Source organism: Urtica dioica, chromosome 12 (genome assembly GCF_054948205.1).
Source record: "Urtica dioica subsp. dioica isolate 48M chromosome 12, U.dioica_male_clone48M_v1_H2, whole genome shotgun sequence".
Taxonomy (NCBI): domain Eukaryota; kingdom Viridiplantae; phylum Streptophyta; class Magnoliopsida; order Rosales; family Urticaceae; genus Urtica; species Urtica dioica.
The window spans coordinates 17,789,986-17,807,359 of NC_142767.1; the positions used below are offsets into that span (position 1 = coordinate 17,789,986).

Here is a 17,374-nt window from a genome sequence, read left to right on the forward strand (position 1 = left end):
CTCAAAGTTTCATTTGTTGCAACTAAAGTTGTAAAATTATATTTTATTAAATCTCTAATACACTATTTTCGGAAATTCCTTGCCATAACTCATCCTGGCTATCGGACGGTATCGGCACAACCGTGTCCGACAGCGAACCTTTCCGAGGCAAAACGGTCGGAAAATTTCCGAGCCTTCAAGACGGTACTTCCGTGCTCACGGAACTCGGATTTCCGTCGACCGAGGTTGAGCTTATCGGAAGAGCGAGCTTCCAAACTCTGAACATGGTCGTTAATGGCGGAGGATATCTGGGCCGCTGGTTTTACATCCAACGGCTCTGATTAAAAAAAAAAAAAAAAAAACGCAAACCTCTATCGACAGCTTACTTCCGTCTGTACCCTGTCAAGTTCCGTCAGTTGTTCGGAAGGAACATTTCCGTCTGCCAACTCACGGGAATCGGTACTCCCACGAGGCGCAATGGAGGCACGGAATTCCGTCCTTCTGTGTGCTTCCGTACCGAGAAGCCAGGATGAGCCATAACTAAAAAAAAATCCCTCCCCTTCTAATTTTTACAATGAAACAAAAAAATCAAAGCTCAATTAATGTAGATCGATATCGTACGTTTTTTTTAGAAAACATACAAAAAAATTAAAAAGAACGAAAAGTTGTTGGAATAAATTTTTTTGTAAAACACTGAATGTTCTCTCTCTCTCTCTCTTGTCGGGCAATTATATTGATTTTAAACATTTGTTAAACATACTGCATTATGCTATCAAAATATATAACAAATTAAAAATGAGCGTAAAGCATGAATATTAAACTGATTAACGACAGTCAAATTTTAAACTACTAAAATTTAGTTAATTACGATCAATCATGTTTGGACTGATTGAAATTAACCAATTAATAAAGGAATTTACTTGATTAATTTTAACTGATAAGATTCTTTATTTTCTTTTAATGCGTGGTGGGTGACAAACAAACTTTATCACATACACAGTGGATCACATATAGAAAGCACCTAAAACTGAATACGCCCATTATTATTGTTATCCATCACCACCAAATCATCATGGAATATATTGTCCCATTCAAGAGGCACAAAACAATAACCCATATTTTGTTTTTCTTTATTTCTATATTTTGCCCATGGTTTTTGACTTGGAGTTGTTATGGGTGTAGTAGTGATACTAACTATATAATGCGTGAGCAAGGAAGTTGGGAATTTGGTGAGATGGTAAAGGTGTGTCAGTACTGGAATGGACTAAGTCCAATCCAGGTTTTGTTCTACTACTAGATGATCCAGTGGGCTATAAATATTGAGCGGTGGTGTAGAGGAAGTAAATAACACGTAATATTAATCATATTATTAGGGGTCTTGAGCCACACATTTCTATTGCCACGCGTCTTTTTACTAACACAACCAACCTCACATAAATCAATCTGATCATAATTATTACGAGGCATTCTATAAACGAGATTGAAATGAAATAGAATTTAATAAAATAGTCAAAATAGCCGCCTTTATTAAATCCTGAATCATGAGGCTAGCTTCATGTATCTCTCTTTTTTCCGCTCCTTTTTGTTTTTTTTTTTTTTTTTTGCTGAAAAAGTTGGATTTTCTTGTTTTATTTTAGTACAGCAAATCCCGGATAGCGATTACCAAGTGTTTTATTTTTATTTTTAACTAGTTGATTGTTTTTTTGCCAACTTGTGTGGTTATACTTATACATATAGATATAGTGTTGGTATATGTATCATGGTGGTGAGAATTACGTAGTGCATAACTAAATTAGCTTCCTACGTATACATTAATAAAATTTTATTAGGATATCAGATGTGCAAAGGTTGAATTTGGTGATGCTAATTTTACTGTGCCTTAAACTAATACAAGAAAAAAGTGGTAATTGAGTTGAGATAGTGGGTGTGAAAAAAGGATTCGGTGGTAGGAATAAGCATTTTCTTTTCTTTCTTCTTTGGTCTCTTTATGTCAAAAACATAGGTTGGATCATGGAGCTCTAATCAAAATGACACATGGAACATTTTTCCTCTTTTTTTTATTAGGGTCTAGTGGCTATCTAGCCATATAAAACATTAGAAATTTCTAAATAACCAACGTTTTGTTAATTTTTTATAAATAGTCACGTAAATTTATTCACGCAGAATAAATTTATAATAAATATGTGAAAATAATATTGGTTATGTCATATATTTTGTTATTTATGAAATATTTATAGCTATTGACGAAAAATTTACAAAACGTTGGCTAAAATGCAAATGCTTATGTTTTTGTGATTTATAGCGCTAAATATTTGTTTATTTATTATATATGGTTGTCATTTATTCCAGAGACTATGAATTGAAAAGACACCCAATTATTTATTTCTCTCGTTTTCTTTGATCCTTCAATCAATATCCTCAATGCCCATAGTTGGTGCCCATCCAAACCTTGCATTTAATCCTCCCACATAATTCAAAACCTCTCTCTCTCTCTCTCTCTCTCTCTCTCTCATTATAGCTTGAAAACAGAGAAGAAAAATATGCAGATGGTATGACCTTATCCTTTTCATTTATACCTTGTAATATTTTTTTAGGAAGCTTACAAATTTGTCATTTTAGGAGATAATCTTTTGGAGATATATATGATATATATCGTGTAGAGGCTATAAATAAAAAAAAATAAAAAAAACAAACAATATTCATCACCCCTTCCTTCCTTCCTCTCAATCAGCTATATTGATATACATAATACATATATGGTTTTATTACTCTTTTCTCTCTCGTTTTGGAATCCTCTCACACCACAAACTCACAAAAATAGCCCACGTCACTTTCTTCTCCACTCTTCTTCTCACAACACCACACCCTAGTTATTGAACAACAACAAACAAATTAAACCAAAGTTTTGTACTTAAAAAAAATAAAAATAAAAATTGTGTGCCTCTATCTCGGCTTGCTCTCTTCCAAATATCTCATCACAAACTCACAACTACCATTAATACCAAAAACACAAAGGCAAAAACCCCATAAATGACAATGAATTCCCTGCTCTCAATCTCCTTCGTGGTCCGATTCGGCGCGGAAACTTCCACCCCACAAACAGATATATAATAATTAAATTCATTCGTACACATATATAACAATAATAATAATAATATAATAGGACATGGAAAGCCCGAGCCTACGGCGGGAACGGCGAGGGATGACACTGTTGGAGCAGCAGCAGGGAAACGGAACGACCATCGGCGGCGGCGGAGCGTACGGCGGCGAGGCGAGCTTCGACACGAACATGGTGATAATCCTCGCCGCGCTTCTCTGCGCGCTCATATGCGCTCTGGGGCTGAACTCGATCGTCCGGTGCGCGCTGCGCTGCGGCCGCGGCCTCGCGCCGGAGTCCGCCGACCGGAGCTCGGCGGCGCGTGGGCTGAAGAAGAGCGCGCTGCGGCGGATCCCCGTGGCGGCGTACGGACCCGGCGCGGCGGCGGTGGGGACGGACTGCGCGATCTGCTTGGGCGAGTTCGAGTCCGGCGAGAGGGTTAGGGTTTTGCCTCTCTGCAACCACGGGTTCCACGTGCGCTGTATCGATCCCTGGCTCGCCTCTCACTCCTCGTGTCCCACGTGCCGGCGATCTCTCCTCGACTGCCAGGGTGTCGCCGTCGCAGTGGTCGCCGGGAATAATTCCGCCGCCGATCAGCACCAGGTGGCCATCGGTGTCGACGAGAGCTAGCTTAGCACTCCGGATCGAAATTCGCCACGTCATCGTTTTTTTTAATGGAGATTCGGATTCGAGTTTACGTGGAACGTTTGCTGTGACGCCACGTGTCCGAGTGGATAGTGGTATGTGATATCATTACGGTTTATAGGGTAGTGGTGGTGGGTAGGAATATATATTTAAAAGATTTGGAGAAGTGAATATGGTTTGTAGTTTAGTTTTTAGTTTTAGTTTAGTTGGTTGGGTTAGTTTTTGTGTGAATATTTGTGAGGTAGTTGTGGTCAGTACGGACACTTTTTAAAAAATTGAGGAGTTTTGTTTTTATGTGATCATTCAAGAAAAAGAGAGATCGAGCAATGGTTGATTTGAAGAACGACAGAGATTATATTAAAATTTTATTTTGCATCTTTGTTTACATATCTAGATAGAATGTGGAATTCGGGATGGATTTGCAATCGAAAGAGAGAGAACCTTATCTTCTCGTTGTTTATTTTCTTTGTGATATTAATTTAATGAATATTACACTTGAGAGTTAGTTTACATATGCTTGACGTAACTGAATAATCTAACTGACTAACAACCAATCTTTGATGACTCAGCCTTGACTAATGAGTTGTAATCGTTACACGTGGAGTCTTTAACCAACTCATCTAAGAATGTATTATAAACTCTATTATCCCCTCTCACGCTGGACGGTGTTGACGCGACGTGCAACTTGCTCTTGAGTTTCAAAAAATGAGCAACGGATAGTGATTTGGTGAGCAAGTCAGTTGTTTGATCCTCAATAGGGACATAGTAAATTTCGATCGTTGTTAAAGGATCATTTCATGTATAAAGTGCAGGTCGATCTCCACGTGTTTCGTCCGGGCATGGAAAATCGGATTAGTAGCCATACCCGCCGTGCCAAGATTGTCGCACCAAATAATGGGAGCTCGTGAAAGCTCAACATGAAGTTCGGAGAGCTATAGCCTGATATTCAGCTTCATTGCTTGATTGAGCTACCACAGCTTGTTTGCGTGAGCTTCACGAAACCAAGCAACCGGCTAAGTACAAACAGTACGCACTTGTAGATCACCTGTCGTCGATGTTGTTGGCCCAGTCTGAGTTGGAGAAGCTTGTGATGCAGAGTTGAGACGTAGGGCGAAAAGAAATGCCATATGTGTTGTGCCTTTGATGTAGCGAGCACGCACTTACATGCGAGCCAATTAATCGATGTAGGAGCCTATAAAAATTAACTCAACTTATTTACAACGAAGTTGATGTTTGGTCGCGTGATTGTCACATATCGTAATGCCTCAATGGTGATGAGATAAAGGAATGGGTTCACCATAGCCTCGCCACGTATTCCATGTACTATTGAAACCAATGATTGAGATACTATTACCGTTACCGTTTCGTGACTCAAATTTTACTGATATTCGTAGGTAAACTAGAAGAATACCGTAAAATTCATAATAGGAAAAGAAAAATTGTACCGTTGAGAATGTTGTTGCCGTCGATGAATACAGTTAAATAACGTACTCACAAAGAGAAAGTAGTTAATAAATAAATAAATAAATAAAAACCAGACATAACATAAGATAAAAATGGAAAAAATCTACAATAATAGTTCAACAAAAATCCAACATAAACTTAATGACATAGTTCAATACAAAGTACAAAATCAAAATAATGATAATATTCATGTTAAAAATCAACTAATTATACATAAAATTTCATATTCTACAACTAATTTAACAAAAAAAAACCCCAAAAACACAATCAAATATAAACTCTATTTTCGGATGTAACCAAAAAAATTGAAAAAATTGTATACAAATTCCAATTAAACACAATAATGAAGTTATAAACTAAGAATTTGAACTAAATTATCAAAATCTAACGATAAATTTTGTGAAAAACACTAAATATCATAAGATTTTAAGAATTGCCGGTATTTGACCACCGGTAAATTTTCGTTGGAATGCGTGAGAGTTTGCCTAAAGACAACCAAAAAGTGGAAAGATTTCTCGGAAAAATGATTTCCTCAAAATCAAAAGAAAATTTCGGTTTCGTTCATACCAATATCGGGACTCTAAAAAAACGGATTCCGGACTGAAATCCGCAAAATTTTAATCATTGATTGAAACAAGAGAGGAGGACTCAATATAAAAAGTTAAAAAGTGTGTAAATTAGTCAGTCGGAATAACAAACAAAAGTTATTCTTAGCCTCCACTCACAAAAGTCCCAAAAAGTTTTGTTTCCCCTCTTTTTTTTCTCCCTCGTATTATGGGACTATAATAAGTATAATTTTTTATACCAAAATTCAGATAAAGTTTGAAACACATTTGTGCCTCAACAAAGGTGTCATCATTATGAGAAGAATCCTAATAAACTAGAAAATCTCTTGAATATTTTTTCCCCTTTTTTTCTTGTTTGATTTGATAGGGCATAATTAGTACACCAAGGAAAAGGAACAAAAACAACATACACACACAAGGAATCATCAAGTTGTTTGCTCACAGAATGGAATCAAACAATTATTTAGTTTTCTTTTCCCGTCCATCTTATCGCTTTTTGGGCCAAACCAAAGGCCTATAATTAATCAAATTCATTCATGCACTGCCTCGGAACATTTTGTGTATGTAATGAGGATACCTTTGGCATTCACGTGGATAGTTTCTTCAGCATAATAAATTAATTGGTTGGACTTTGGACCACACTTTTCTCTATCTTCTATGATTTAGAAAATTCATTATTCATCAATATCGTCCCAAAAGAATTTTTTTCCTCTCATTGATTCGAAACATTGCAGCTATCAAATTCTTATTATCATTTTTGTTTGTGGTGATGTAGGTGCAGAAATACGGAGGTAATAGTGAAACGTACATAGTTTTTGTACACTAAAAAAAACAAGAAGTTGCTATTAAGGTTGGGGTTGGAAAGCATTTGGTCAATAAAAAGTTGTGTATCTATTATTAAGATCCATTTAGTTTGCTATATAATATTGTGAAATAAGGATTGAAATTAAGAAATATAAAGTATTCTTCCTGAATGACGGTCAACGCTACCAAATTTTATTTTAATGAAATAGTTTTTTGTTTCGAAATATGATTGCAAAAGTAAATACTTCAACCTTCATCTAATAAATTCAACGCCATGAAACGTTTTCTCACGACCAACTTTGCCAGCTATGTCTAGAAAAGAATAAGCAAAGACACGTCTAGCTTTGATTCATAAGTTTCCGCTTGTATATATGCTCGCACTCGTCTCGGTCCACACCAACATCACTTGAGATACGTAGCTTGTTGATGAAATCTTCGACCACGTTGAAGATGTATGTTGAAATCGAATAAGCAGAATGAAAATGATATAATAAAGTGGTTCATGAGATTATATGGGAACTAAAATGAACAAATGATTTGAATTTCAAAGTAGGCCGAGTTCATCTTAGTATTTGGCTACTTAATCTCTCATAATTTCGTCCATAACAAACAAACAAAGCATAATTAATTAAGTTCACAAACCAAACAAGCATTCCAACAAAAATAAATAAATAAAAAATGCAAGTTTATTATTATTTGGAGAGCTGGGCGGAGAGAGAATCGGCCAAGCAAGAGATGGTCGTGGGAGACACAGCGCGAGTCCCGCCGAGATACCATTTCTGAATTGTCTCCACAACATTTGCATTTTCAACTACATATTTCGACTCCTCTTTCCCTTCCGTCGAAAACACGATCTACTCGCACATCAAATCATATAAACAACATTAGCAAGGCAAAACGAATTCGTGCAAATTTAGTGCTCGTCCTACATTACCTTATTTTTTTTAAGGTAAAATGGCAAGTAAATTTGGAAAAAAAAAATTCATAATCAAAATAAACTTTAATTTAGTTTCAATATATTTTTATATATATATATATACACATAAATAAATGCATGGGTCACACATGCAAAGAATTCGCTGATGGTTGATACAGTGATGATTTTTGCTCATCAGTTGGTCATTTTAATCTAAAGAATAAGGCCACGGGAGTTGTAGGCTTGATATTATATAAAGAAAATTAAAGGAAGTTAAAAAAATGACGATGGGTGTTAAATTTTTAAAGTTCAAAGATGAATTACTATGAGAAAAAATACTCACAATACAAGGAACAAATATTAAGGAGACCCGATTCAAATTCGAATTTTAGTTGTATGATTTGAATAGTAAAAACTGTAACGTGACGAGAAATATTGTGTTTGTTTGTAGCTAATGCTTACGGAGCTATTCAAGTCATGAAAAAACGACTTCAAAATGTTCATGAAAATTTTCCAGTCGTTTAGAAAAAAATTTGCAAAACTCCACGTGGACGAACTTAAAAGATTTTTCGTTCATCATATTAATTATGTCTTATCATGTCAAATTCGTATTAAGTCCAGTTTTCAAAAAAAAAAAAAAACATAAATCAACGGATCAAAAGATTTTTTATTCATCATATATTAATTATGTCTTACTATGTCATATTCGTATCATGGCCAGCTTTTTATTAAAATCAAATCCTAATTTAATAGTTACACTTACGCTCATTTACTCTACAGATCAAAAATTAAGGAAAATACACAGCACATCAAGAAACAAACAAAAAAAATAATAAAAGATGGATACCTTTTTAAACGCATATTTAATATGAATATATATTGACTAATAAGTTCAAAATAATCCCCCATTGATGATTTTTTTAAAAGTTAAAAAAAAAGGGTCAAATGTTTACCTCGGCGGTGGGAGATGTGGCCGGGAAATGAAAAGTGATGACGGAGTTAGGCTTGAAGTACTTTGACTGAAAAAACTCGACAACTTTCTCGAGAGCCTCTTCTTCTTCTTCCTCATACTTATCTTCCGCCGCCAATCGGTCTCTCACTGAGCTCTCCAACTGAACCCCGTATTGAGATCCCTTTATCTCCTTAATCACCACCACTCTTACTAATTTCTCCACCGGAGCTAGTGTAGCAAAAAATAAATGCGCAAATATTACTCTCTTATTGAATCGAGAAATAGGTTTGATTGTACATCTTTTTTATATAATAGTTATGGCATCCTCCGGATAATTCAAATCAAAGTTTTTAACTATTTTGGTCAATCTCTAAATAATTAGGTTTACAGTTTTTTTTTTTTTTTTGTCTTTTTCGTAAAAAAAAAAAAGAAAAAAGAAAAACTTACTTTATGTACTTGTAAAATTCAACACCTACTAAACAACTTAAATATAGGAATTTAAATTATTTTACAAAAAATAACTTAAATATTACAAAATTAATAGTCTTAGAACCAAATGCTCGAAAAAAAAAGTTAAATGTGTTACAATAAATCTGAGCCAAAAATATAATTCACCTGAAATTAAAGCCTCAAAAAAGTCATCATCTTCCTTGAGCTCGCTTCCCTCTTTGCCCTTCCACTTTTCTAAGTGCTTCACTGCCTCAGAAGCATCCAAGTAGACTCCGACGGCCGTGAACTTGATTTGAAGGAAGTGAATCACAATGTCCGTAAGGCCTACAAATACATTATATATGTATATTTATATATTAATAAATGAGTCTTATAGTCAAAATGTGCATGAAATTTTTTTTAAGATTAGTTAAATAGTTAAAATATGTATGTAATAAGTTTTAATAATATTATTGATTATGTCATTAAATTTTTAAAAAATGATAACTTATTTATATAAATCGTCAAAAATATTAATGATAATGTAAAAAAAAAAAAACAAACAAACAAAAAACGACCTTACTTTAACTATTTTGCTGAGAACATACAGGTTTGACAACTTTACTAATCAATTAATTTCGTTTAGCAATTTTCCTATATATATATATATATATATATATATATATATATATATATATATATATATATCATTTTTATTATGAGTGATTTGGCTAAGTAGTCAATTTAAAGTTAACGATTTGTTTAAAATTTGAAATTTTAATTATTTTGCTAATCAATTAGTTTTAATTGACTATTTTGTACAATTTTTTCTTTATTATATATAGTGTACAAAAAAAATATATAAGAGATCGATCACTATTCACTTACCATGACCCAGTAGAGACAGTGGCTTGGTGGTTGTGATCTCCGGAGCGAAAGCGATTTCGTCCACCATCACTACTTCAGAACCCACTACAAAAGGGAAAAAAATGTTACAAAAATAAGAAAATATTTACACAAATATTATTTTACAAGACGTTACAAATATCGAAAATATTAAAAAAAAAATTATTTTAGTACACTTACTGGTTGCACAGATGTAATTTGATTTAGTAAACTGAGTTCTTGTGGAGAAGAAGAGTGTAAGAGATCGATAATTATGGGGGTTGTGAGAGGTGATATGTATATTTATGCATGCGTTTCCGTATATCTTCCGGTCTATGACATAGTGTTAGGTGGTGAAACAATAAGGTTGAGATTCACTATACGTGTGATTGTTTTTCTTCTCCTACTTAATTCTCTAAAATTACGTTAAAATACCGGAAATGACCTCCCAACCGTCATTCATTGCTTTGATGCTTTGGTCTTCCTTTCTCAACCGCCACGCGACACCCATCACGCTCTTTCTGATTTGTAATTTCTGTCCTTATATAAAAAAAATATTATTCCTTCTATTTGGCGCAAATGCATGTAATTTGAGCAACAATATTACTAGCTTTAAGGGCTTTGATTAAATTTGCAGAGGACTGTGTAAAAAATTAAGAAGTAAAATAACTTTCTTAATTGTTGAATATCTTCTAAAAATGAGATATTATTGGTTGAAAAATCTTTCATGTGTAAATTATTAGAAGAAATAACATCTATATGTATATATAGTGGAATTCTTTTCGTGGTCACCAATTAAGCTAGATTTAGTTCCAATATATTTTTATGTGATAATAATCGATGCACGTCAATAAGTTTTTGACGTACCATATCTTTGATAGCATGTGACGGCAAAGATTTTTATGGCAATATATATAAAGCACGTCAAATAAGATCAAAATTCAAAACTAATAATTATATGTAGTCGATGTTGTTTAATTTAAATATTATCATTTAAGAAGAAAAAAAATTAAATATCACCATAAATCTGAGGCGAGGGTGATGAAGAAAACGCAAGCGGAGATAATAAGACAAACTCTCAGGAAAGAAGACCGAAACAATATGCGAGAGCGGTATATGCGAATCATATGATTTGCTTGAAGCTGGTCATCAATGAGACCCTAAGGCCTATGGCTCTTCTGGCGCCTCTGCTGGCCCCGAGGGAGAGCAAAGAGGTGTGCTATGTCGCAGATTATGATATCTAGAAGAACATCAAACTCATAGTCAAATGTGGATCATCAGGAGAGACCCTGAGAGATTCGAGTCCGGTTCTAACTTCGAGTAGTATTCAGAATTAAAAAAATTTAAGATAAAAAAAAAATTTAAAATTTTTGAGGGGCTCAAACACCCCAATGGATACACCTGGGTCCGCCACTGGCCGTTTTGTGGTACCGTGGAAACGAAACTAAGGCTATGTTGAAAGTTGTCCCTATTTATCATAAATTGTTGAAAGTTGTCCCTATTTATCATAAATTGTTGAAAGTTTATTTGTGGCTTCTTCTTCTTCTTTTTTTTTTTTTTTTTTTTTTTGGCAAGTCTTGTAGACTTTTTTTAGGGGTCCATTAGTTAAATAGTCATATTTACAGTTTGACATTGTTAAATAATTAACGTTTCGTAAATCTTAGGTAAATAGCCATATAGATGACGTGGTCTAATAAATGGAAGTGACTATTTATCTAAGATTTACGTTGGCTATATAGCAATTCCAAATGTTTTAATTGACTATTTACCTAATTTTTTGTTTTTTTTAATGAATATTGCTTGGTTGAATAAACGAAAAATGTTACCGGAGAGGTGATCGCCTCGCAGAAGTGACATTTGATTTTTTAATGAATATTGCTTGGTAACGAAAAATGAATAAGCGTCTGAGAGGCGATCACTTGGATTTTTTAATGATCATCAAGATGTCACTGATGGGGAGGAAGACGGTGGTGGTGACCGGCCAGGAAGGTAACCGGTTCGTCTTCGGCGGCGACGACGACAGAGCTTTGACGGAATATTCGAGATGACGGGGCAGAAACACTGGCTCGTCAGGGGTGACGTGGCTGGGTTTCTGAAGCCGGAGAGTATCCAGATTCCAGAGATATCAAGGACAAATCGAATATGTGGTCCGAGACAAGCTCAACAAGGTCTGCCTTATCGTAATATCCATTTTTTTAAGGGAAATATCTATTAATATCATTTCGGATAAATCTCTCTTTTTTTAAAACTTGATAAATCTTAAAAATAGCCCTGTTTGTCAAGTTGGCTCCTCAAGTACATAATGTCCCAATTGACTTCTTAATAAATATTTTTTAAGAAATTAAAACTGTATTTATATGGATCTTACATGTAAATAAAGTAAGAATTAACTGCATTCAAATGTATATTTTGTAAATTTAAAAGTAATAACTGCACTTTGTCTAATTTCACTAGAAGGATGAGAAATAAATCCAAAAAATATGAATATAATATAATTTTTGTTTCCATCTATTGTAGTATCGGAATATTAATCGAATTTATAGATACTTCCTTGCATATATTATGAATAAATTCATTTCATGAAGTATACTTTGTTTTCGGTTAAATCGAACAAATAACTATGACAAACATTTTAAGCATCGTGTTGCGTTTTGTATGATCAATTAAATTCAGAGTTCAATTTATAGGAACTCGATGCTAACGATTCGATATGTATGATGTCATTGATAAAGAACGTCACATTTAATGTCATTAGCAACATTTTCTTTGGATTATCTGACGGCGAAGCAAGAGACGAACTTTGAAGACCGTGGTGGCATCGTCTGGAGTTCGTGGTGGCTCTGTTTTCTGGCAGCTGGGTTCTCCAGCGGTGGTTTCCTTTGAAGTCCCCATCGGGTCAGTGGAGAAGAGTGCGCGACTGATGGGGTTTTCCGGGCGAGGACGGGTCTGCCCGTTGATATGCCAATTTTTTTTTTTTTTTTTTTTTTTTTGTTTTTAGATCTGGTTATGTTTAGTTTTGTTAGCTCCTTAAATTCTGAGGGTGTTTATTTAGTTCACCATTGATGGTGTTTTGGAGTTCCAAGTGGGCTAGACATATTTGGGTAAAGATTTTCCGGCTCTCTGGTTAAAAAAAAAAAAAAAAAAAAAAAAAAGAGTATTGTTTTTTGGAGAGCCAGATCAGTCTTTATTTGTACTTGGCGTAGGATTCGAGCTTTTGTCAATTTTGATTTTGGCTCGGTTCAGGATTTGCAACAAATCTTTGTTGAATGGGTCTAATGGAATTATTTTCGAGTATATTCTTGAGGAGTACGTCTATACTCAGCTGAATTCTCAATTGTCTTCTTTTGTATTATTTGCATGTTATTTGCTTCTCATTTTCAGTTGAGAACATTTGAGTGTTGAATGAGGTACCGATCTTTGTCCAAAACCTTTGTAAGGTCGTAGCCAGTTCTGTTTTGTTAATGAGAATTCATTTAAAAAAAAAAAAGACGAACTCTATGGTCATTGCCACTATATTTTCCCAGAACAATGTTTCACAACTCACTCAAGTCATGAGATAAATTATGCTAAAATTTATTAAAATTCGTGGAAATCAGAAGAAGAAAAAAAGACAAATTGAAGAAGGGATGTCTTACAATGACGTAGTCACCAGGCACGAAGCCAGCTGTAATTGAGGGGGGCTACCCCCCTCAAATTTTATTTTATTTTGCATTTTTTACCCATTTTTTATTTTTTTTTACAATTTTTTACCCTTAAAATTTACAAATTAGCCCCCCTGATTTTTTTTTACAAATTAACCCCCCCTAAATAGAAATCCTGGCTTCGTCCCTGGTAGTCACTACCCCTTTTTTTTTTCTTCTGAAGGACGAAAATGAAGAGCCGTTGTCGCAGGTTGAGGTTCTTGACACTTTGTTCGATTTAATCGTTGCTAGCCGTGACACCGTGACTATCATCGTCAGCCAATTCATAAGATTACACGCTACACATAATGAAGTCTACCAAAGTCTTTCAAGGTACCGAATTTATTACTTACATTTGTGTTTTGTTCAAGAAGAAATTAGAGCAATTATCCACCTTAACTTTATTTACTCTTTTGAAAAATAACTATTAAGTTTTCAAAATTATATTTAAAAAATTACATATTTGTTGTGTTTTATATATATGTGAGTATTTACTATTCATTATCTTTATTATTCATGATAAATGTTCATATTTCATTATTTTGAAATATAAATTGTAATTTTCCAATTGATTCTAATTTAAATTATATAATTTCTCAAAACCAAAAGGGTTCCGTTAAGATTAGTCCCCTAACATTTTGAAGGGTTAATACCTTATTCCACTTTGTTTTGATTGTGTTCAATGTTTTTATAAATCTAAAATATGCTATGTATAATATTTTTAAAACGGTGAACAGTACAAGAACAATTCCATAAATTATGTTATGTTAATTGTACTATAACAAAATTTTGGTTTTTCTCTTCCAAGAGCCAAGTTTCGTATTGTCATTATACTAAAAAAAAAATTCACTCCAATCTAATATCTGAAGCATTTTTAAATTGTAAACATTTTTTTTTCACTTCATTGTCACTCGTGAGTCACTTTTTTATCTACTCCTATGTCCTATCTCCCGGCTTCCCCGACAAGAGCATTCGACGTGATTGTGTTAAGCACATATAGCTAGCGTTCTTTTGTACATTTTTTTTTCCTTTTTGAACTTCAATGTGATTCATTTATCGAGTCTCATTTAATTAACAAATAATTAGGTAACTAGCCATATTACATTATTACGTTGCTATATAATCACTCTTTCGTAAATACTAAATAAACTATTACAAATATGATGTGTCATTCCTAATTTACTCTTCTATTGAAATAAAAAAAAAGTGGATATTTACGTTAATTTACGCGTGTAAATACATAGACGTAACCATTTACCTAGTATTTACGAAAAATTAGATATATAGCAATGTGAAAATGTAAATATGATTCTATATATCTAATGAACTTAAAGCTTCAATCTCAAACTCATTCACTCAATGAGAATTTGGGAATGAGAAAAGAGACCGAAGGGAATGAATATACTCTTCCTGAGAGATATTGTATTTCTCATTGACCATTTAACTAATTTATATTTGGGAGTATATACAAGGTCTTAACCGTAAGGTTATTGCCTAACTATATGTAACTAATTACATCCACTTGTTTAGTCCTAACAGACTCACTTGGCAAGTGGACCTTCCTCTTGGTGACGTGTATTGTCTGATGTGGACACATTCTCAACACTCACTCGAACTATGGATGAAATATCAATCTTGATTTTGTATTTATAGCATATAAAATTGAAAAATGCGATGATCGATGAAAATTACAATAAAAATATTGGGAAATTTTGAAAAAGTTTTTCACAAAATCATATTTCTTGATAGAAATTTCAGTTATCAACGGAACTAGTGCAGCAAAATAATATATATAACATTTTATTTTCTTTCTTTAATTTTTTTTATTATTGTAATTCTTTTATAGTTGGTGTAAATGTACATTACTTGAAAAATTAAAGTGCAAGATCATCTCCTGCTCAAAAATCCAAAAAATGCAATTTTTTGCACTTCAAATTGCAATTTCTATCACATCAAACAGTCTCCAACCTAACACTCTATTTTTAACAAAAAAATAAAGAAAAAAACATATTTTAAACATCTTTATGTTTATTACACTTCAACCCATATTTATTTGACTTTGTATACTTTGCATCCAATAATGTTATATTTTTAAAAAAATTAAACACACATTGTATATAACATTTAGTTATTTGGTTCAAAATTTTAAAAGTAACATCATACAAAATACTATTTTTTTAAAATCTATATATGTATATCATGTTATTTATTTTCTAGTTAGTTTGCAAATAAGGTTAATATTTGTAATGACTCTTTTTAGCGTAATTAATTTTTTTTATCACATATTGAGATTAATTATTTATATCAAATTATAATAAATTAAAATAATTTCATATGTGATTTTGTGATAATTTAAAATAATTACAAACAAAATATATAATTATAATAAGTTTTGTGGTTAATTTATGATTAATTAAACTGATTTTATATTAATAATAAATTTTATAATGGAGTGGAAAATGGAGTTACATTAGAGTAAATTCAACTCTAATTTGTCACATTTCATAAATTTATTATATTCAACTCTAATTTGTCACATTTAATAAATTTATTATGGAGTGAGTTGGAGATGAGAGTCAAAGCCAATTTTGTGCCCATTCTTTCGTGCTTTGCCATGTCGACTTGCAGCAGAGAAAAACAAAACACTTCATTTACATAAAGTTCTGATAAATAAAAATAAAAAGGATTAATTCATTTTTTACCCCCTAGACTCGTACCTTGATTTCATTTCACCCCCTAGACTCGGGATTGTTGCAGAACTAATATCAGAACTTAAACACGTATTACAACTTGTCACTTTCGTCGGTATTTGGACGTTAAATTTAACTTTTTGATGACGTGGCAATATTTTAAATGATATAAGAGTATTTTCTATTATTCTAATTACTTTTAATATTTAAATATTATTATCATATTAAATAATTAAATATTTCTATTCCTCTCTCCTCTCTCTCTTTCCTTTCTTCTTCTTTTTCTTCTTCTTCTTTTCTTCTCTGCATTTTTTTATTTTCTTCTCTGCATTTTTTTTCTTTTCTTCATTAAGGCGCCGGAGGAAAACCATCAGGACTAGTAATGCGACTAGGATCGTCGCGCCTCCCAGGGTTTCTGCGAGGATCCAAGCCAGTTTCTCACGGTTTCGCGGCTTCCTCGCCGGAGTCGGCTCGCCGCCGGGGCTCTCAGATGGCGTGAGGCTCCGACAAGGGACTCCGATGAGCTCGCCGCAGAGATCTGGATTCCCGACGAAGGAGGACGCATTGAACCGAACCACGGCGGCGCTCGCAGGGATCTCGCCGGAGAGCAGGTGTCCAGAGAGGTTCAGAGACCTGAGACTCGTCTGGTTAAGCGGAGGAATCTCGCCGGAGAGCCTGTTTCCGTAGAGACCAGGACGTATAGTCGGCGGAGCTTGAGCAGCGAAGGCGGAATCTCGCCGGAGATCTCGTTCTCCGCTAGGACGACAACCTTTAGGCGGTGAAGCTCGGAGATCTAGCCAGAAAACTCGCCGGAGAAATCATTCTCGTTGAGGAAGAGATACGTTAGGTTGACGAGGTCGGGGAGGTCGGGGATTCGGCCGGAAATCGAGTTTCCCTTGAGGCTCAAAACTCGGAGCTGGTCAAGGTTAGTCAATGCTTCGCCGTCGAGAGCTCCGGTGAGATTCAAATGTTCCAGAACCAGCTTCGTAACCCTACCGCCCTTGCAAGCCCTAACTCCCTCCCACTCGCAGAGTCGCCCACTCTCCTCAACGCGCCACCGCAGGGAATCGCCGGGATCGAGAACAGATTTCAGCCTCAAGAGAGTCTCAGCGTCGCCGGAGATAACTCCACTCACCGCCGATAACAGCAAAACGACGGCGACGATCAACGCCATCAATGGCAAGCCGGTAATTAAGAGGCCTCACCGCGAGAACTCGAATGTTTTAAACCCATATTTAATATATCTTGAAAAGGAAAACGAAAGCTC

The 17,374-nt window shown here is 34.3% G+C and overlaps 2 protein-coding genes and 1 pseudogene across 2 annotated transcripts; 1 reads left to right on the forward strand and 2 right to left on the reverse strand.

Moving 5' to 3' along the window:
• The first annotated feature begins 2,335 nt into the window (after positions 1-2,335).
• LOC149379760 (RING-H2 finger protein ATL74-like) lies at positions 2,336-4,106 on the forward strand. Its single transcript, XM_089602558.1, has 2 exons — positions 2,336-2,528; positions 3,143-4,106. The coding sequence occupies exons 1-2, from the start codon at positions 2,520-2,522 to the stop codon at positions 3,704-3,706; spliced, it is 573 nt and encodes a 190-aa protein (XP_089458684.1). The 5' UTR covers positions 2,336-2,519; the 3' UTR covers positions 3,707-4,106.
• Positions 4,107-6,714: 2,608 nt separating this feature from the next.
• On the reverse strand, positions 6,715-10,127 carry CHIL (Chalcone-flavanone isomerase family protein). Its single transcript, XM_089602557.1, has 5 exons — positions 9,939-10,127; positions 9,741-9,824; positions 9,039-9,197; positions 8,425-8,651; positions 6,715-7,409 (listed from the first exon to the last, which is right to left on the reverse strand). Coding segments are annotated over exons 1-5 (633 nt in total). The 5' UTR covers positions 9,940-10,127; the 3' UTR covers positions 6,715-7,247.
• A 1,525-nt stretch (positions 10,128-11,652) lies between these two features.
• Positions 11,653-17,334, reverse strand: LOC149379762 (inactive leucine-rich repeat receptor-like serine/threonine-protein kinase At1g60630 pseudogene; annotated as a pseudogene).
• Positions 17,335-17,374: the final 40 nt, after the last annotated feature.